This window comes from Leucopleurus acutus, assembly GCF_964270905.1.
Source record: "Leucopleurus acutus genome assembly, chromosome: 1".
NCBI classification, from domain to species: Eukaryota; Metazoa; Chordata; class Mammalia; order Artiodactyla; family Delphinidae; genus Leucopleurus; species Leucopleurus acutus.
Window position 1 is genome coordinate 131,977,715 of NC_139142.1, and position 22,818 is coordinate 132,000,532.

A 22,818-nucleotide genomic window follows, 5' to 3' on the forward strand; every position below is an offset into this window, starting at 1 on the left:
TTATAGGTTATTACAAAATATTGAGTAGAGTCCCCTGTGCTATACAGTAGATCTTGTTGGTTATCTATTTTCTGTATAACAGTGTGTACATGTTACTGTCACATACCTTTTATTCCTCCCTGCTTTCTCTTATACTGTTGCCTCTGTCTGGAACGCCTTCCGCCCCTGCATACCCTCCAACCGCCTATGCACCCTGACCCTCATCTGGTGAACTTCTTTTCGTACGTTAAGAACCAGTTCAAGAGGCGACTGGCATCGTTGGGGTCTGCTGTGTTGGGGTGGAGGTGACTCGGCGTCGTTGAATTCGCAGCATTTTCGGATTCGCTCACAGGTCAAAATGCAGATCTTCGTGAAGACCCTGACCGGCAAGACCATCACCCTGGAGGTGGAGCCCAGTGACACCATCGAGAACGTGAAGGCCAAGATCCAGGATAAGGAAGGCATCCCCCCTGACCAGCAGAGGCTCATCTTTGCAGGCAAACAGCTGGAAGATGGCCGCACTCTCTCTGATTACAACATCCAGAAAGAGTCGACTCTGCACCTGGTCCTCCGTCTGAGGGGTGGTATGCAGATCTTCGTGAAGACGCTGACCGGCAAGACCATCACCCTGGAGGTGGAGCCCAGTGACACCATCGAGAACGTGAAGGCCAAGATCCAGGATAAGGAAGGCATCCCTCCTGACCAGCAGAGGCTCATCTTTGCAGGCAAACAGCTGGAAGATGGCCGCACTCTCTCTGATTACAACATCCAGAAAGAGTCGACCCTGCACCTGGTCCTCCGTCTGAGGGGTGGTATGCAGATCTTCGTGAAGACCCTGACCGGCAAGACCATCACCCTGGAGGTGGAGCCCAGTGACACCATTGAGAACGTGAAGGCCAAGATCCAGGATAAGGAAGGCATCCCCCCTGACCAGCAGAGGCTCATCTTTGCAGGCAAACAGCTGGAAGATGGCCGCACTCTCTCTGATTACAACATCCAGAAAGAGTCGACCCTGCATCTTGTTCTCCGTCTGAGGGGTGGTATGCAGACCTTCGTGAAGACCCTGACCGGCAAGACCATCACCCTGGAGGTGGAGCCCAGTGACACCATCGAGAATGTGAAGGCTAAGATCCAGGATAAGGAAGGCATCCCCCCTGACCAGCAGAGGCTCATCTTTGCAGGCAAACAGCTGGAAGATGGCCGCACTCTTTCTGATTACAACATCCAGAAAGAGTCGACCCTGCACCTGGTCCTTCGTCTGAGGGGTGGCTGTTAATTATTCAGTCTTGCATTCATAATGCCCAATAATGGCATCACCCTGCATTCTAGCTATTTGCCCCAATTTAAGGTAGTTTCAGTAGTAGCTGAACTTGTTCAAAATGTTAATAAAGGTTTTGTTGCATGGTAGCAAAAAAAAAAAAAAAAAAAAAGAACCAGTTCAATCGTCATTGACTCAGCTAACGCTTGGCTCCCACAGCATCTCTTTTCAGGAGCACTTTTTGATCACAAGTGCTGTACGGTGTACATGTTTCTTCTTTTCAATAGCTATAAACTCTAAAGAGTAGGGGCTACATCCTAGTCTTCTTCACCTGCCTAGAGCCTCACATAGTAGGCACTCGGTAAGTTTTTGTTGAAAGACCATTGGGATTTTCATCTCCACCCTATGTCTTTAATTACCTGGAGCATTTCAGACTGTGGTCTGCCTGCCGTGGCTGGAGGGAAGCCCTCCACTCTGGTTTCCAGAGCTGTACCACAGAAGCTCCCGCCATTTCTGTGTCGGGAAGAGCCAGAGAGCCACATTCCTACCAGGTCATGGCCCCCACTGAAACCACAGTTAAAATGCAATTTTAAAATGTATTTAGCCCCACCCTGAAGGAGGACGCTTTAAGTCAGAGCCCAGTATTTTTAGCAGATTTCATTTCACAATCTGCCCCCAGAAGTCTGCAAATTTGGACTTTGGGCCCAAACCCTGCCTAGAAATTGACATTCACCTGCTTTTACAGAAAGAAGTAAGATTTCACTCTAGGCAAGGAAAAACCTCAATAAAGACTGCATTTACCTTCCTGGGGAGCCATTTGCCTGATGTGAACTGAATCCTAAAATGCAAATTCTTTCTTGGGGAATGAGTATGGCTGCTGATGTTGCAACATTGCTCAGAACAATTTGAGAACAATCCTGTTGTTATTACTATCATTATCATTATTTCAACCTAGCAATTAAGTTAATATGGTTAAGTCAGCATTTTCAGCAAATTGTTATGGCATGAAGGAGTGTGTGTGTGTGTGTGTGTCTGTGTTTGGGATTACAGCTGTCATCATCATTTCTATTCTGCTTTAGGGGTTAAATATTTAACCACAAGTATGTGCTGCAGGCTGAAACCTGATGAGTGAGGGGGAGCCAGGGAGAAAGGGGGGCTCCTAACCATACTTCTTATTAATATGAAGGTAATAAACATGATTGTTTAATAGAGTACGTGTAAGTTGGCCTATGAGGCCACAATAGATCACGTGTGTACACATCAGCATCTCAGCACCTCCCATGGATCCTGGCATTCTCCATCTCTGAGCACTGTGGCAGCCCAGAGGAGGCTAAAGTGAACTTGACTTGAGCAAGTGGAAGCAGCACTTGTGGTGTATATCCCCCAGAGGCCACTACTTGATTTATTAGCACATCTACAATTACCCAACACTTCAACAGACCTGTAAAGCAAGCGGTGAGGGGGGTGGCGAATAGCATTAGATCCCTTCCATGGAGTCAGGGCAGCATCATTGAAAAAGTTGGAGTGTTGGCGTCAGCCAGACCTGAATGTGAGTCCTAGCTGTGTGACCCTGCGGAGATTACTTAACCTCTCTGAATCTGTCTTCTCATCCACACAATAGTGGCTATAACCCTCTCTCTTAGGGTGGTTATGAAGATTAAAAGGGATAAAATTTATATCACGTTTACTCTCTGCACATGCACTGTAGGCACTCACTAAAGAGCAGCTACTTGGTTGTTACGGTTATTCTGTTCTCATTAGTTCATGTCATCTCAATGCCTATTTTCTAGCCCAGTGCCTACCTCAGGGCTCCCATGGTACTTGTTGACCAGGGCCATTCAGAACCTTGACGGCCAAAAGGACTGTCCTGAAGACACCCAGAAAGATGCACCCCACCTCTGGGAATCTCTCCACTCTCTCCCCTGGCCCTGGGAAGTAATTTGAGATGTCCGGCTGGGCATTGCTCTTAGAGGACAATGTGTTTACAAGCACTGCTAGGGCCATGGTGTGCAGGCTGGGATGGGACCATCCGCTCAGGGACTGGGTTTGGGTCTCCCTTCCCTGGGGACTCCCTGTTGATCTGTAGTGTAACATGCCCCTACATGCACACACTCATACACGCACTTGTACACACGTACACAGATGTACATTCACACGCACACACACACACACAAACACACACAGACATACACTCATACACAGCGTTATGCCTCATCTTCTTTTTGGAGACTTCGGTTTGAACTGAATGTCTTGTGCCATCACTGCAATGGCAGTACCCCTGTTGAGAGCATGGACATAAAAGATACATAAATAATCTTATCAGTGGTTTAATCCCTCATCCTTAAGCTTTTTAAAACTTGGAAATAATAAAAAGGTAGAAAATAGAGGGGAAATATCTATAGTCCCACTCTCCACAGACCTTTGCTAACACCTAGCAATATCTCTTGCAAGTCTTTATGCATATTTTATTTTACATCGTAATGATTATCCTATGTATTTAATATCTGTGTGTATGCACTGCTTCTTTCACTTAATTTTATAGAGTAAGCATCATTTTAATAGTTACATAATATTCTGTAAAGAAGGACACACCACGATTTATTTGTCCCAGTCATTGGAATCTTAGATTGCTGTCCAAATGTTTGCTATTATAAATGGAATTATGAAATCAAGTTTTCTTCTGCTTTGGGAGTTATTATCTCAGGAATTATTTTCTAGAAATATAAGGTTAAAGGTTATATGGCTCTTAATACATATCACCAACTGATTTCCAAAAGAGTCACATCAGTGTATAAACCCCCAAACTTTTGCTCTTGATCGTCACTGATATGATCCCCCAAGAAAAACCCCGGCATCCTTGGAGGATGCCTCATTCAGGCAGCAGGACATAGTTCCACCACTAAGTTCATCAGTCATCAAAAGGTGTCTCCAACACCACTGAGTACTGGAGATGACGTTAGGGTTCAAAGAAACAAAGTTCTTAAAGTATTAGAAAAACTATGAAATATACAAAATCCCTGTTTCCATAAGTATTATTGTTTAGGACTTGGCTAAAGTATGTATTTCAGTTTTGTAAAAAGAACTACTATGTAATAAAAGTGCAGACCACACACTCTTATGATAAAAGCTGTGAAAGTGCAGCAGCAATGTCCATCCTGGTCAAATAGGCGGAGCCCAGCCATGCCCTTAGAAGGAATTAGGGACAAGGGCAGGAAAAATGAGCGAAGAAAATGGCTTTCCACACACACAGGACCACATGCTAATGAAAATTCAGAGACCCTTGGAGGGTTGGGGGTAAGGTGAGGGCAGCCTTTTATGCTGTTATCAGACACTGTTACCTGAGCGGGAGGGAGGGATCTAAGAAACTGAAGGGGCCGGAAGAGACCTTAGGGTCCTAGACTCTACCATGGGGGTTGAGGGTATGGGGAGGAAGGAAAAGATGAGAACAGGCAACTCAGAGGGAAATTTTGTACACTAATTTGCCAGTTTCACAACGTCACCTTGAAAACAAGCATCGTCCACCTTGAAAACAAGTTATCATCCAAGTAAAGGCAGAGCTGAGTCATGTTTCCCTGGTGCTGAAATATCCAGGTGATACAACATTGTAAATCAACTGTACTCGAATAAAAAATTTTTTAATAAATAAATAAATTTTAAAAATAAAATATCCTGTTGTGTGGCAAGAGCATGAGCTTCAGATCAGCCAGACCTGTGGTCAGATCCTGGTTCTGCCACTTCCTAGCTGTACGAAGGCTCAGTTTTATAACTTTGAGTGGGGATGGTAGTGCTACTAATTTCATCGCACCACTGGGAGGACGAGAAATGATGGATGTGCCCAGCCCAGTGCCTTGCACAGAGACGGGCTTCCGTAGAGGCCAGTAGTAAGAGCTGGGGAAGGAGAGGGAGAGGAGGAGTGGGTAGTAGTGACAAGTAGTGACAGTGGGGGAGGGAAGAAGAAGGGGGACGTGATATGGTGTTGAATAGCAGTAGTGCTGCTGGTGGTAATTACGCGCACCCCCCCCCCCAATAATTCTTGATTCTCCTCTGCAGAACTCAGAGGACATCCTGCCTCACCCAGTCTTTTTCAAAGGAGTCCCAGCAAAGGAGAGGTTCCTGACTAGGGAATCCTACATACCTACCAACTTCCAAAGGGCCAAAACTGGTAAGACCTGTTGAGAACCTATGATTCAACTATAGTGGGTTAAATGGTGTCCCCCCAAAACTCATGTCCACCATGAACCTCAATGTTACCTTATTTGGAAATAAAGTCTTTGCAATGTAATTGGTTAAAGATCAAGATGAGATCATACTGGATTAGGATGGGCCCTAAATCCAACGACTGGTGTCCTTAGAAGAAGGAAAGAGGATACACAGAGGGAAGAAGACCATGTGAAGACAGATACAGAGATTGGAGTGACGGTACCATAAGCCAAGGAACAACCGGAATCACCAGGAGCTGAAAGAGCAAGGAAGGATTGGATTCCCTGTAGAAACTTCAGAGAGAGCACAGCCCTGCTGACAGCTTGACTTGGGACTTCTGGCCTCTAGAACTGTGGGAGAATAAATTCCTGTTGTTTTAAGCCACTCCAGTTTGCAGTACTTTGTTGCAGCAGCCTGAGGAAACTAATCCACCAATCATCTCAGTTTACAGAGCAAGAAACCAAGTCCTGAAGAGAAACCAAGGTCATCACTGTTCACCCACAGAAAGGTAGCAGCTAAACAGGGGCTAGAACCCAGCCCTCAACCCCCATCCAGGGCTCTCCCCTTAGGGAATGCCCCAAGTCTTTGGCATATGATCTCACACCTAGGTTCGGGCCAGAGGAAGGCCTATTTTGACAGAGCCACATATCCCTGTGTGTGTATGTCCTCCCCAGAGAGCACTCAGTGAGTGGAACCCACTTTTCCCGATAATGACTGACTCCTCAGTTCTGGGTGAGAGCTCTGACTGGTACACCATCTTGAGAGTTTGCTTGTAGCTGTCATGAGAGAGGAAGTGCCAGCAAGCTCCCTCCCCCTGCTGAGAAGTTAATCCCCAGAGACCTTGCTGACTGACACATGGTGGGTGCTTCATAATAAATGAAAAATAAATAATGTGATAAGTACCCATTGCATCAGTGAGTGTTGCTGCATTAATATGCCCAGGTGTCCCTTTAACAGTGCACAGAGTTTTCTGTTCTCATGCGAATAATTCCTTCCATTTGTCGAGGAACGTCCTAGGAGCCAGGTACTGTGCTAAGTTTCTCCATCAGGCCCCACTGGAAGCAGGTTGAACTCTCATGTCACTTCATTTGAGGAGAGTTGAAGAAAGGGGCTATTTACAAAAGTGTGGGCAGGGTCTGGAGGAGATTGCAGCGCCCCAGGGTGGGTGGTGTGGAGCCATCGCCACCCTGGGCTAGAGGGATAAGAGGTGGGAGGGGCAAGAGCTGTGAGGACAGGAGCTGTGACATGGGGTCGAGGGCCACGCCTGTGGGTGGCACCCAGCAGGGAAGGAGCCAGCTTCAACCTCCTTGTCCTGTACGGGATCCAGAGGGGCAAAGGGAAGCTTGCCTCTCCTCTCAGGTGTCAGCTGGCTTATAATTGTATCCGTTAATTTTCACAATAACCCTGTGAGGTAAGTGCTATTGCTACCAGCCTGTTTCAGAGATGAGGAAACTCAAGTGAAAAAAAGAAACCATTTCTGGTCATCGATGGGCCAGGATTTGAACCCAAATCTCTCTGACTCCACAGACTATAGAGTTCTGTTCTCGTGTATTAGGCCATAATTTGCCATGAAGTTAGCACCAGATAGATGCCATAGATGTAACTTCAAGAACACAGATGATAGTCAAGTGTCGTAAAGCAATTAAGAAGTAACAAATTTTCAGTATTTATTAAATTTTGTTTTTAATAGAATGTATTTAGCTATAAGCTTATATAATTTACTCTTTAATAATGGCAATGTTTAACAACTGACTTGCAAAGTTCCTGAAGACTTAACAATCATCTCTTGCAAGCCAGCATGGGCTATGTCCAGCACCCCTGAACAGCTAAATTTCTCTTCTGTGGCTTAAACAGTACTATCTCCCCAAATTAATTACTGTTTTGGGGAGAAGAGTATATTCATAATCTAGTAGCACTATTAGATCGTAGAACCCACATGCGTGCAGCTCACACTGATGGAAATGTTGAGAAGAAATCCAAAGAGAGGAATCCAGATCCACTGGTGACCATAGACTACAGGACATGGAACTTCTCCTTCCTTGGTCCCTGCTGGTCCCTAGGATCTGAGGGGCCATGAGAAGGACTGGAGAGGACAGGATGGCTGAGCTAAATGGGCAATACTCTAGAATGGATGTCCCAGGGCAGGGGTGTCAGAAGCAAGGACTGGAAAGGATGGATCCAGAGAGTTAGAAACTTCTAGTGGCAAGGAGGAGAGGTTTCCAAAGGAGCTGGGTGGAGATGGGAAGACCTGGACCCTTGCTAAACTGTGGGAGAAGCTCAGGGTTTGGTGAACCAGGTCAAATGCCACTGGGACCTTTGCTTGTGAGACTTTAAGTGCCTTTTCTTTAAAATTCAGGAGCAAGTCCAAATTAATAAGAAATAGGACTGTTCTTCTCCTATGTTATAATTCCAAAGTGGCCGCAACCTCTTCAGTAGAGAACTCAGCTTATGCCTTGTTCAGCCTGACATGGCTGTTTTAGGAAGCCCAGTACGATGGGGTGGCAAAGGAACACTCATCCATTCACTGGCCTCAGAGGAGAGGGACCTGTAGCCTCTCAAGCACCCAGTGACTCAGGGTTCCAGGAGGCAGACCCGCCAATACTATGGGAGGCCCTGAGAGGACCGGCAGGCAACCCACCCTTCTGCTCACCCCTGTAGATTTGAGGATGCTGCCTTCTGGAAGGAGAGGGGAGGGACCCCATGTCTGGGTGGCATCCCTGACCCCACCTTGCACATAATACTGTCGCGGTTGCTTCAGTTGCCTGCTTCCTCCCCTAGATCCTATACTCTTGGAAGGGAAGAGAAAGTACCATCCCTAGCACAGGATCTGGTGAGCAGGTGCTCAACAAATGTTCGGGAGTGTGAACGAGACCCCAGAAGGAGCACCTTCAGTCTTCCCAGGAGAAGAAAGCTCCGAGCAGCTGGAGGCAGCAGTGAGCGAGTGAGGGACGCAGGCCCAGGAGCACCCAACAAGATGTGTAGTCGATGGACGAATGTCATGTTTGGCTCCAAACCAGCTTGAGGCACTGGGAGAAGACAGAGAAGGAGAGAATGGACCCTGGCCTTCAGGGACTTCCCCAAGGTAAGGAGCTGCGCACACCTCAGAGGAGCAAACAAATCTGGACTTGAGGTGAGTTCATGAGCTCCTCTGTGACGTGGGGTGACTCATCTAAGGTCTCGGCAGCAGGGTGAGGATCCTGCCCGGGTTTCTTGCTCCTCAGCCAATGCCGGCTGCTCCCCCCTTTCCCGGACCCAGCAGTGGTGCTGAGGAGGGCTGGCAGGTTACCTCCAAAGAAGGAGACCTCAGACACGTGAGGCTGTTCCAGGGCTTTCCAGGGGTACTGGAGATGCCTGGTGGAGAGAAAGGAGGAAAGAGGAGAGGAGGCATCCCTGGAGGTGGAAAAACACAAGTTAAACCTGGAAAAATGCATTGAGGTGTGCATGGTGCTGGGGGTTAGATGGGAGGGAACGCGGGCCCGAGTTGGAAAGGTTTGGTCGTCCAGAGGCTGGAGTGCTAAGCATCTGGCACTTTCAGAAATCAGTTTCTTCATACGTGTTGGTGTAGGAGGGAGTTTACATTCATTTGTGTCATTGTTTATTTAATGTGTATTAATCAACACCAAAACATCAGCCCCGTGAGGGAATGCGGGGAATGCGCCTGGTTTTGCTCACCAGTGTACCCCCTCCACCTGGAGAAGGGCCAGGTACTTAGTAAGTGTTTACTGAACGAATGATCAGAAATTGGGCCAAGACTTAGTGTCCACTGAATGAATGATCAGAAATGTTCAGTTTGTATGTTTGGTGTTAGATTCCAAGGCAGCTCAGGAGCCCGGGCGGCGCAGCCAGGAGGCTCCAAGCCTTTACAGCTCATCTTCTTCCAGTCTCATCTTCTTCCAGTCTTTGGTATGCAATGGGCTACTTGTAGCACCTCACTTGAAGTCCAAGCTCCTTAACTAAACAAAAAAAAAAAAAAAAAAAAGATTGAGTTTGGCAACCAGTGGAGCAAGAGGTCCCTAAGGCCCTGGGTGCTCTGTCATTCTGGGCGTGGCCCAGTTCATCACCCAGAGGGCTGTGCGTGAATGGGCAGGCCCTGGTTCTCTAGGTCAATCTGTCTCCACCACTGGTTGTACCAGGACATTTGCCCACCTTGGAGGGCACCTTTCTCTAAGTTCAGGGCCTGATCACCAAATAGGCCCTTTCCTTTCCCATTGCCTGAGGCCCCAGGAGAATGACACAGCAGAAGGCCCACTTCAGTCTCTGCAGCCCCAGTGTGCTTACCCCCTTGAGTGGGCAGATGCCCTGAGCTGCTGGAGAGTCACCCGAGCCCTGCTAGCTCCCTCTAGCTCCCCAGATTTTCCAGACCTAGACTCAGAGCAGCCAAATCAGTTGAAAAGAAAATATATATATATCCGCCCTCCACACCCAGACTCCGTACACTTGAGCTGGGGAAGTGCCAACAAAAATAGCATGATGTCATCCCCCTACTGATCCTGTTAATCCCTTTTCTGCCGAATCTTGAGTCTTGGTTTTTATTTAAAAGTGATTTTATTGTCAGAGGCTGGTTAAAAGCCTCTGAGAGCTGTGCCAAGAAAGCTGGTAGTGTCTTTGATGTGCAGAGCAGTGCAGGGCCCTCAGCCTCTGAGGCCTGACAAGGAAAGAAATGGGATTTGCAGAAGGCTGGGAAGCTGGAGGAATGCTGTTTCGGACAGTGTGCTTTACCAATGGCATCTGGTTTTGCATTTCACAACCAATGCACCTCTGCAAGACAGTCTCTGAGAGAATTTCTCAGCCTCTACAGGGCATGTGAGGACCATCACAGTCCCACTCCCTCTGGACCACTGCCTTCCCTGCCCCCATCATCACTAGGGAACACTTTCCCCTCTGTTGAGGTGCCCTGCTCCCACTCACACCCTCATCACCAAGTCTCCAAATCCCAACCTATTCTAGAAAGGCTGCCTTTGAGAGGTGAGGTGGACTTGGGCCAGGAGACATGGGTTTGAGGCTCAGCTTTGGACAAATCTAGAAAAGGCACTTCCCCTCTTTGAGCCTTAGTACCTTGTACATAAGACAGAAGTATGAATCCCTACCCTACATCGTATGTGACCACCCAAGTGTCCAAAGACAATCATGTGTCTTCAGAAGCTCTACAAACATAAGAGCCCTGTACTAAGGCCAGGCACTTTTGCAAGGAGGGTAAAGGGCAGAGGAGGCCAAGAGGAGCAAGGGAGTTGGAGGTGTGTTCAAGGGAGTGAGTCCAGTGAAGGACCATGGAATCTGAGACAGAAAGAAAGGGAAGTGAAGCCACTGATGGGTAGTGGGGAAGAACGGGGCCAAGTAGGCATGGGTTCAGCATGAGGTGAAAGAATTGTTACAGGGGGGCTTGAGGAAGTAAGCTGGAAGGACAGGCAATGATGACCAAAGAGCGAGATACTTGGGTTTGGAATTTGGGAGGTTATGCCCTTTTGGTGATGGGAAAAGAATGGGTAGCTAAGGTACACAAGTGTTCCTGGCAATGAGGTCAAAATTGGGATCCTGGAAAAGTTATCCTCATGCATGATTTAGGGCCCAGGAATCTGGAAGGAGTTGGGGTGGGACTCCAGGAGCCCAGGAGCCAAGGTGGTCAGTGAGCGAGTGGTTAACCAGAAGGCCCAGGGAAGCATCAGGGATGGGGAGGGGGATGAATGGTGCGAGTCTGAAGGAGCAGGGGGTTTTACAAGATGAAGGCGAGTATAGGTGTGGCCTGGGGAGCCAGGAGGATTGCAGACTTATCCTCCGACCCTGAGGAGAGCATGTGAGAATGGCAACCCCGGCCTGAGAGGACAGCCGGCAGAGAGAAGGGAGTGTCCCAGGAGAAGGGTGAGGGTACAGAGGAGTTTGCGGTCATGGAGAGGAGGTGATGAAGGGGATGGGGGAGGCAGGGCAGGCCAGCTGAGCAAATGAACAGAGCAGTGTGGGGATGGAGTCCGGGAGCCAAAGGGTACCTGAAGAGGCCTTGGCTCCTGGCCGATGAGGAGAATGGGTTTGGATAGGATGATGTCATCCATGTGATCTCTAGTAGTGGAGCTGAAGCCTTCACACAATGGCTTTGCCACAGGGTGGCTTCGGGCAGGCAGGGCTCAAGCCGGCATCTGATGGCTGCTGCCATGGACCTCAAGCATGAATGGTGGGTCTTCAGACAGCTGTTCACACAGGGCTTGAGAGGAGGGATGGTGGCCCCACAGGCTGGGGCGGGGGGGGGCTGGTCAGATCAGGGACCAGGTGAGGTCTGAGACCCACTCCATCTCTGCCACCCTGTGATCACATAATTCACAGTTGTCCCAAGGACTGGCCCCAGCTCTCAGCATGAGGCTGCTCTGGTTGCTTGGTTCCTGATTTCAGCTGTAACAGCTTTGCAAGTGCCTTGACCACCAGATGCTGAGAAAGGAAACAGACACCTCCAGTCTACCCCAGAGGCCTGAGTGCAGCTGCCCAAAGCCAGCCACAGAGGGCATCAAGAGTCTGAACTGATGGAGGAGGAGGGAGGGTACAGAAGCCCTTTGTTCTCAGGGCTAAGAACAGATTGTGGAATCAGAGACCTCAAAGCCAGAGGTGATGTTGCTACTTCTGCTGCTAATAATGGCAGCAAACATTTACTGAGCACCTTCTATGTGGTGAGCATAATACACAGCCCAGCTCATTTATTCCCCACATCAACCTTAGGAGGGAGGTGGTATTCTTATCCTCACTTTTACAGATGAGGAAATTGGAGTCCACAGAGATGAAGGAACTAGCTAAGTGGTAGGGATTGGCCCCCTATGCCACACTGACCCAAGTTCAAAAGCCTTTCTTAACTGTGGTTAAGAAAACTACCGGTCCAGGGCTTCCCTGGTGGCGCAGTGGTTGAGAGTCAGCCTGCCGATGCAGTGGACACGGGTTCGTGCCCCGGTCCGGGAAGATCCCACATGCCGCAGAGCGGCTGGGCCCGTGAGCCATGGCCCCTGAGCCTGCGCGTCCAGAGCCTGTGCTCCGCAACGGGAGAGGCCACAACAGTGAGAGGCCCGCGTACTGCAAAAAAAAGAAAGAAAAAAGAAAAGAAAACTACCGGTCCACTAGGGGACATGACTCATTCAAGGACCCATAGGAGGCCAGGGGCAGAGCCAGCACTGACACCCAGGTCCTGACTGCCACCCCCCAGTTTTCTCCATCCCACCATGCAGAGACCAGTAAGAACATCCATCTCGTTCTCTGCGTACAGGACACTTTCTACCACCCATGAGCGCCCTTATTTGGGATGAGATGTGTGGTATCCAGCCTCCAAAAGGGCCCATATGACTCTTGCGTCTAGGTGTTCACACTGTGTGTAGTCCTTCCTCGACAATAGGTAGCCAAGAGGACAAAAATGACTGTGTGCTCTCTCTTGGGGAAGTCAGCACCACATTGCAGCACCACTCAAGCAACCTGTGGAGAGGCCCACATGGGGTGGGACTGAAGCTATGTGTCAACAACCAGCACTGACTCAGCAGCCATGATACAAATGGGGAAACACCGTAGAACAGCTTCAACAGCTCAAAGAAGGCATGGGAGAAAACAGAGCTCCTGCTAGAGCAGAGCATCTCAGAGTGTGCCTTTCCATCTAGTGTGTCTCTAGTAGCCTCAAACCTATCTGGGGGCCCAGGCCAAAAGTCTGGATGACCTGGGACCACATTGCAAGGACCACAACAGGGCTTGAAGTAGCATGCCCATCTTGGATGCTCTAGGGTCTCAGGGCAGGCCACAAAGAGTTCCATTTGCAAAGCACTGCAGATGGGACTGGAGGTATCTCTCAGTCATGCTCTGGATTAGTTCCTGGAGGACGTGTAGCAAATTCTTTACTGGAAGGATCTAGAGAATTCTCAAGGGTGGCCCTACCACCCTTGAGAATTCTAAAGAGCCACCCTTGAGAATTCTAAAGAGCAATTATTATTGAGAGATGGAGAAGTTCAAGTTCCAAAGACCTGTCATCAGGTGGTAGTAACTTTGCCTCTTCAAGAAACCCTGAAAGGGATTTACATGAGGAAGCACAGCACGTGTCCATCATTGCTGCCCTTGTTATATAAGAGCAGTTATCATTTGTTATATCACCATTATCATTTGCTATATAAGAACAGTCATTAAACACCTACTATGTGTCAGGCACAATGCTATGTGCTAATCCTCATAGCAATCTTGCAAGCTAAATGTTTCCTCATTTTAAGAGTGAAGGAACTCAAGTTGAGAGGTGTTAAATAACTTGTTGAAAGTTAACTTGTTGCATTACAGTGGCAGGGCTGGAATTCAAACCTAGGTCTGTCTGACTCTGAGGTCTGTGTTCTACTCTGTCAGCTGTTACTACAATAACAGCAGAGATGTAGTGACTTTGGCACCAAATGACCTTCCTCTGAGTGTAACTTCTGGAGATGCAGGACCAGCCAGGATTCCCAGTTTCAAGTAACAGAAACTGAATAGCTAATTTAAATAGCAAAGGGATTGGGGAGAAACATAGGGTAAATCAAAGACTGACAGGCTGAAAAACCAGACAGGAACCTGCCCCTACCAAGACTCACACAACGGGCAATTCCTCTAGGAAGGTGTTCAGATGCTGGGAATCCAAAACAGAAAGACAAACATTTACTGCAGACTCTTAGGAATGTCAGAGCATCAAGGATGGTAGTATTAGAACCCCAATAATGAAAACTTATGGTCAAATGTAGCTGAAAACCACAGCCATTGGTACCTAAGCCTTGATGCCCTCAATATTGAGGGCCTGGGAAAACAAGTCACCTATACAGATTTGAGCAAACAGGTGATGAGTCTCTTCCATTTGCCCCTCCTCACACAACCACCAAACTTAAGTGGGCAAGCTTTTGTAGCGGCTACTGTCAGTCTGACGCTAATCTCAGAACCCACTCATTCCACCCAGCCTCCAATATGGTTCCCAGTGATTCTTACCTCCTGGTATACTTGCTCTCGTATGGTCCCTTTCCCATTGAATCAGGGCTGACCTAGGTGGACAATAGAATGCAAAGGATATGGCGATGTGTGACTTCCAGAGCAGGTCACAGAGGCATTAGAGCTCCTTCCTTGGTCTTCTCGATAGGTAGCTATTGGGGAAGCCAGTCACCATGTTGTGAGGACATTCAAGCAGCCTTGTGGAGAGGGACCAACTTGCCAGCCATGTGAGTGAGCCATTGAGTCTGGGGGTAATTTGCTATAAAACAATAATTGGAGATGAGAAAAAAGGGAGGTACTATGTGTGAAAACAGTAACCACCGGAGCAGTGCCTGGCACCCAGTTCTTCCAGGGGCTAAAAGAGCTTTTCCAGCAGATGTGGCCATTTACTCGGTAACATACCTAACAGATGCCCAGACTGTCAGTAAACCTGAAGCTCCCTTACATGTTCTTCATGTGTAGTTTTGTTTGCAAGAGATGATAAATATCTTGGCCTCCTGCAGCAAGGGTAAGGCAATAGTGGGGCCCAGGGTAAGGCAGTTCATAAACAGCCTCTCCTCTGTGGGAAATGTCCTTCAGGCCCTCTGAGCCTGTCTGGCCACAGACCTTCCTGTATTGTGTTTTTTCCTTTGTATAAACCTGGGATTAGAATACTACAGCCCATGAATCACTCACCTGTTTTTCTAAGTAAAGCTGTATTAGAACTCAGCCATGCCCATTCATTTGTATATTGTCTAATGCTGTTTTTGTGCTACAAGGGCAGAATTGAGCAGTTGTAACAGAGGTATTGTGTATGGCTTGCAAAGTCTAAAATACTGACTATCTGGCCTTCTAAGGAAAAGTTTGCTGACTCCTGGTAGAAATGGTCAAAGCATTGCTGGCTAGCACAGCTGAGAACCAAAGAGGCAGCCTGGGTTGTCTATTCTCTGCTCCCAGCTCTGCAGAGGACAGAGGGGCACCGTGGCTTCTCTCTTCCTCTCTCTCACGATGAAGGACTTTCCAAGAGGATGGAGAGTAGAAATGTCAAGGGGAATCTCACCAATCCTGACACATGAACCCAATAGATGTCTACCCTCCTGCATTAGTTATCTATTGCTGTGTAGCAGATTACCCCCAAACTTGGTGTCTTAAAACAATAAACAATCCTTATCTCTCACAGTTTCTGTGGGTGGGGAATCTACGGGTGGCTTAGGCTGGTGGTTCTGGTTTGGGTCTTTGATGACGTCAGGATGTTGGCTGTGGCTGCGTCACCTGAAGGCTTGACTGGGGCTGGAAGATGTGATTTCAAGGTGGCTCCATCACATGGCTGCCAAGTCACTGTTGGGTGTTGACAGGTGGCTTCCACCCCAGCAGGAACTCTCTTCTTTGAGCTGCCCCATGGTGGTGTTTTGCCTTTTCTAAGTGTTGTCCCTGAGCCTAGGGGTTCATGAGAAGTGATCTGCAAACCTCATCCCAGGCTGCTCGAAGAATGACACACTCAAACTAGTCTGGGTAAGATGCTGACTCCCCTCCATCTCCCCCGAATCCTGGCAACTGCAGGGGTGGCACCTATGCTGATTGTGTGGGCCCTGCAGATAGATGGGCAACTGCAAGGCCAAGGATTCAGCTTAATGTGGAAGGAAACCTTACTTGCTCTGAGACTCCCTCGTTGATCACCCCAATCAACTCTACGGCCGTTCCCCTGCCCTCCAAAACAGTAATTTGACACTTAGGATGCATATTTGTTACATTAACAGCTGAATAGTAGCCATATCTTTTCCCAACTAGAGTGTAAGCCGTGGAATGAAGAACCTTCTTACACTCTTCCTGTCCTCTGCACACCTGGCCCAGTGCCCGGAGATGAATCAGAGCTTACAAATGTTTGTCGAGCGGCTGCTCCACTGATGGCATAGAACACAGGCTCCGCAGACCCTGCCTCCCAGGGCCCAAAATAGCAAATATCGTGGTCGGTGGGGCAGTGGAAAGCCGAGGTGCCTCTCAGGGCCAGTGCAGATGATTAAGAGTCAGCTGACAGATAGGAACACCCCAGCCCATGACAGCCCGTTCATTTTCTCCAGGCTGCAGAGGCAGGACCTGTCCTGTAAGCCATCCCAGCGGTGGAGCCGAGCTCCAGAACGTCTGCTGCACTGAAAGGCTGGTGCTATCTCCACTGAGATTCCAGGCCTTCTGGAGCGAAGTCTCAAGTTACACCCTCCTCTCTGGCTCTTCAGCCTTTGTTGGGAGCTGCTTCAGGACAGGGCTGTCACCACCACGCCATGAATGCAGGAAATATTTGCCAGAGAGTGTCACCCTCCAGGAGGAGAATGACAACCAGAGATCTATGTTTCATGTGTCCCATGACTCTTTTAGCTTAGATGGGTTCATTAATCCTTCCTCCCTCCCAGGCGGCTCAGAGACCTGCAGGCATTCCACATGCTGTGTCCGTTTAAGTTTAGAAATTGACCAAACAATAACACCTCCTGGCAATAGCCTTGCAAGTGCCCCAGTGCCCACCGCCTGGTGTGTCTGCATGGCAACACCATGAGGCAGAGCAAGGAGATGGTTCCATTCAGATAAATAATGGAATAACTACAACAACGAAAGCTGTGCTAAACATTTCACACATACTCTCATAAGTAAGCCTCAGAACAACAATAGGAGATGGGAACGTCACTATCCCCATTTTCAGATAAATAAACAGAGGCTTAGGGGTGTTAAGAAACTTCCAGAGTTACCCAACTGGGAAGTGGTGTGACCAGGATTCAAATTCAGGAGCGTCTGGCTCCAAAGCACAAGCTCTTACCACACACGGTCCTCTTCTGCCCACATGCCTGTGCTATACCAGTCACTGTGCTACATGCAGGAAACACAAGGACACTTAAGATACCAACTTGACTCTCAAGTTTTCAACCCAGCCAGGGAAACAAACATTAACATATTTTAAAAATTATATATTACAAGGTGATATTTGTAATACTAAAAAATATGTATAGGAGTAGTCAAAGGATGGTGGTTCATTCTGTATATAAGAGAGGAAGAGCGATTAGGGAAAGCTGCACAAAGGAACTTTCCTTACCTATGATTCAGTTTCTTTTCTATTTTGAATGTGTAATCTTTAGCCAGCATCCATCTACATTGGCATCTCTTGGCTAAGTCATCCATCACCTGGGCAAGACCCAGGCAAAAGGCGCCCCCTCTCTGAGTCCTTGCTTTACCAGGTCTCATATACTAGGTAAACGAATGTATTAAAGAACATGAGAGTGCTTCTGTCACTAGGGATCCAGGGCTCGGCATTGGCACAGCACAGCTGGTAATCCTAAACATCCACTCTCATGAGTAACACCACTCAAGCCCCAGGGAAATACTTCACATCTTTGCCCTGTGTCTATGAATCAAAAGAAAACTGTGTCCACAAGTCACAAAGGTTTGTGGGCTGTGCTGCTGTCAGTATTGGAGATGAACCCCTCCCTTCAGAGGGTGGGCAGGATTTGAGCAGCAGATACACTTAGTTAAGAGTCAAGGCAAAGTCATTATTATATTCTTCCTCTTAGATGTGAATGCCGCAGATTCATACAGAGTGAGGTAGCCTCTCCTTGTCTTGCTGAATGTCTGTTTCTTGCTTCTCTCTGTGTTCCAGTGTGTGGTTCTGGAGGCACTCAAAAATTAATGCATACACGGGACTTCCCTGGTGGCACAGTGGCTAAGAATCTGCCTGCCAACGCAGGGGACACGGGTTCGAGCCCTGGTCGGGGAAGATCCCACATGCTGCGGAGCAACTAAGCCCGTGCACCACAACTACTGAGCCTGCGCTCTAGAGCCCATGCTCCGCAACAAGAGAAGCCACTGCAATGAGAAGCCTGTGCACCACAATGAAGAGTACCCCCACTCGCCGCAACTAGAGGAAGCCCGCACTCAGCAGCGAAGACCCAACGCAGCCAAAAATAAATAAATAAAAATTTTAAAAAATGCATACACAAATATTCAATCACTTCATTGTACACTTGAAAGTAATATGTCAATTATACTTCAATTTTAAATATCAATGCGGTATTCACAACAGTTATACAGGGAATATTTTGCTATAGTAAACAAATCAATACTTTTTAAAAAAATTTTTCTTTTAATAAATTTATTTATTTAATTCATTTTTGGCTGCGTTGGGTCTTCGCTGCTGTGCGCGGGCTTTCTCGCTGCGGTGAGCGGGCTTCTCATTGCAGTGGCTTCTCGTTGTGGAGCACGGGCTCTAGGCGCACGGGCTTCAGTAGTTGTGGCTCACGGGCTCTAGAGCGCAAGTTCAGTAGTTGTGGCGCACGGGCTTAGTTGCTCCGCAGCATGTGGGATCTTCCCGGACCAGGGCTCGAACCTGTGTCCCTTGCATTGGCAGGCGGATTCTTAACCACTACGTCACCAGGGAAGTCCTCATAATACTTTTAATTTATTTGCAGGCCTATCCATAACATACCAGAGGCATCAAACTAATTATGTTGACCACAGATAGACGTTGGAAGCTAGAATCATTTTGTTTATTTATTTTTCAGCCTGCACATTTTATTTCAGGTATCAAACTATTATTTTCATAAAAATTTTTTTTTTTTATGCAGGCCTCTCACTGTTGTGGCCACTCCCGTTGCGGAGCACAGGCTCCAGACGTGCAGGCTCAGCGGCCATGGCTCACAGGCCTAGCCGCTCCGCGGCATGTGGAATCTTCCTGGACTGGGGCACGAACCCGTGTCCCCTGCATCGGCAGGCAGACTCTCAACCACTGCGCCACCAGGGAAGCCCCTTCATAAAAATATTTTTAAAGATTTAATTGCACTTTCAAGAGATTAAATAGCAATTTTACCTTAGTAATGTTGATTTTCAAAGTTGATAGGAATTTGTTATAGTTTATATTTTATCTTTCATTTCAATAGATTGTTTTGCATATTTATTTGCATAAATATTCAGTCACATAAAAACATTGGATGGGTTCACTCCCCACTCCAGCCACACTCACTTTTCTCCCCACAACCCTTCTTGAGCTGGAAAACAGTGGGTTGTCCAAGTGTGGAGCCTCATCCTCAGCACCTGGCTCAGCAGGAAGCATGTAAAAGGCTCCCTGACTGGGGCAGGAGGGGCCTCACGTACAAGCTATTTCAGCTGCTGCTGTGTATACTGCTCAGTTCCTCACTTTGTCTTGCTTTGACCTTGGCCTTCTGACTATTCACCCGACTTCCTGATTACCTTGACCAATAGTTTTAGCACTGTCCTCCTGAACCAGGGCTTTGTCAACTTTGCTTTGATCATCACCATCCCTGCTTCCTCCCCAACAAGTATCCCCTCACATCCATTGGCCTGGTGTAACACAGTTCACTAACACAAATATATGCTTTAAAACTGCTCTTTTCTCCTCAAGAATACACAGAGAATGGCCTACTTCATCACTCATTTCATGTAAGTTATTGTACCGACAGCCCTGATCCTGGCCTCACTAGGTCCCTTTCAGGGTAACTCATAAATCACGAAGCCTAGAAAGGAGAGATAGGCCAGTTCATCACAGTCTTTTTACAGTTGGGGAAACTGAGACACAGGGAGAGGAAATGACTTGCACATGATCATGTAACAAGAAAACTGTGACTAGAGCCAGCTCTCGAGGCTCCAAGGCCAGTATCTCTTCTCTTGGTCCACACCACCTAGTTGGATAATTGTGCATTCCAGCAGCAACTCACCCTGATGAATCTCTCCAGGACATCCTGAAGAACAGTTATTTGTGAATTGTGGGCCAGAAATTTGATGCCGAGCGAGCAGAGGAACAGCAAGAGGGGCTACTTCATCAATGACAAAATGGCCCTCTCCAAAACTGCAGGGATTCTGCCACCCTGAGAGGCTTCATGCCTTTCTGGAGACTAAACATTTTCACAGTTCCTTTAGCCCAAGGGTTATTTTCTTGTTGGAAAAATGGAAAATCCCGCTTACAGATGGTAAGAAAAATAACTTCAGCTGGACTAATCTAGAGACAAAGGTTCTTCTGAAACTGAAGGAGGATAGAGTAGTCAGGGGAAGAAAATATTTACTTTATATAAATACTGAATGTTTCTTCTGGGTTTCTTTTTATTTGGTAATGCCTAAGAACTCCTAACTGGCTCATTAGAGAGAGGCTGGGTTGCATAGGAAGAGCTGGGCAGTCATGAGCCTGCAGGAGAAGCCCAAGCTCACTTGGTGTCCCCTGCCTGGCCATAGCTGTTAAGAACTTCAGCCCACAGACCCTGGGCTGAGAATGGGATGTTTCTTCTGGGGGGAACCTCCACCCACCCAGATGAACCCCTCCCTAGAGATGGAATTAGCAGCAGTCCGAGACACTATTTATTACTTATCTTCAAAATGTACTTCTTCCTAATGAATTACTTACTGCTTTTGGCATTGAAATTTCTCTTGTTACAATTTGTTTCTTGATATCAGAATAATGTATGTCCCTTTCAGTGATTTCATAGTTCATTTTTATCTGAATATTCTCAGTTATTTAGCTAAAGAAAAATGAGTTTCTATAAGGAAAAACCTCAGTTAGTATCTATATTTAAAATATTCCACCTAGGAGACAAACCTGAAAAGAAAAAATGTAACTGTTGGAAACACTGAAAATGTCAGCAACTTCAGGTATCATGGAAGAGAGATTTCTCCCATGAGATTAAGGAAATCAGCTGGACTTGACACCTATTCTGAGAACCCACTGATGTTTTCACAAATGCTTGCAGCTGCATTGTCATGAGTGACTGTAAATGTTGTTAAACATCAGGTTACCGTCTCCTGGAATTGTTTCAGTTTGTTGCATGAGGTCACAGATAAGTGGTTCTTACTTGCCAAAATGTTTGGAATTGCCCTGGAAGGGCCAATGCAAGTAAAGAGGCTTAAGTGTCACTAGCTTTGCAGTAAATCCACCCAGTAAACCAGAAAACGGCACTGGCTCAGCCTCCCAAGGGTCATTTCACCTCTACTTCAAAAAACCCACCTCATAGCCAATGAGATGGACAAAGCCCAGTGAACTGGGGTTACAACATGATCCTGTGGTATGACTAGACCAGGGAGAAAGGGCATCAGATTCAGGCTGTGTGACTTTAGGTGATGCTTTACATATCTGAAGTAAAATAGTATTAATAACACTACATATGAACACTTCTATAAATAGGATTCATAATACTAGCCTGATCTATCTCACAGAGGTGATAATCAAATTGTATAAGATCTGGAAAAGTACTTTATAAACTACAGAGTACTTCCGGAAAGTAATGTATACTGTTCACTCAATCATGCATTCGCTCAATGTTTATTGAGTACTTACTATATGCTAGGCACTGTTCCAGCATTGGAGATAAAGCCTTAAGTATTATCTTCTTAATAGATAAAAATCTTCCTGGCCCCTAAGCTGAATTGTTCTTTGGCATGGTGGTCAGTCTCCAAGATGGTCCCCAATGATCCTCAACTCCTATTATCTGTTTCCTTATGTTTCCCCTACCACATTGAATCTGACCTGTGTGACCAATCAAATATGGTAGAACTTATATCTGTGGCTTCCAAGGTTAGGTCATAAAAGACGTTGCTGCTCCATCCTTGGTCTCTTGGATTACTTGCTCTGGAGGAAGCCAGCCACCATGTCATGGGGACACTTACGAAGCCATATAAAGGCTTATGGGGAGAACTGTGGTGTTCTCAGCACTGAGCACCAAATTGCATCCAATACTTTGGAAGTAAGTCCTTCAGCACCAGACGAGCCTTCAGATAACTGCAGTCCAGCTGACATCTTGCCTACAGCCTCATGAGACGCCCCAAGCCATAGTTGCCCAGCTAAACTACTTCTTAATACCTGACCCATAGAAACTGTGAGAGATTATTTCTTCTTATTTTAAGTCACTAAATTTTGAGGTAATTTGTTATGCAGCAATAGATACCTAATATACTTGCTCAAATAATTCTTCCAAAAGGGTAAATGAAGATAACTTCACATTTGGTCTCATATCACTACAAACTGAAGTTTGTTGCCTCTCAATTGTCACTTGGCTGAGGGACGTTGCTGCTACAGCACCAATCATGTAGATGGTGTTCCATAAATAAGTACTTGTTGGCTGTTGGATTAATGATTTTAGAACCACTGAGAATAACAATGGCTTAGAGGGCAGGGAATAGATCACACAAGGTTGGCCAAGACACAGAAAGACCCACCAAGGCAAGGCAGGTGGTGGAGGGTGGTCTCAGCAATAGGTGATCCTAGAAGTCCAGAGAGATGGGCTGGCCTAGGGGAGGTTTGGGGGTAACCAGTGGACATCCCCCTGCTAGTCAGGCAGATCCAGGCTAGAAGGTCTGTATTGGAGGGAGGGAAGTATTAGGTATAATTTGAGGGAATGACAGAGGACAGGTACTGGGATTCAAGGGCAAGACTTCAGACTAAGACATGGCTGCAAGATGGAGTAGGAGGGACAAGATAA

At 47.2% G+C, this 22,818-nt stretch overlaps 1 protein-coding gene across 1 annotated transcript; it reads left to right on the plus strand.

Moving 5' to 3' along the window:
* The first annotated feature begins 246 nt into the window (after positions 1-246).
* Positions 247-1,377, plus strand: LOC309968306 (polyubiquitin-B). Its single transcript, XM_082849518.1, has one exon. It carries the CDS (start codon positions 338-340, stop codon positions 1,253-1,255), a length of 918 nt encoding a protein of 305 aa, XP_082705644.1. The 5' UTR covers positions 247-337; the 3' UTR covers positions 1,256-1,377.
* Positions 1,378-22,818: the final 21,441 nt, after the last annotated feature.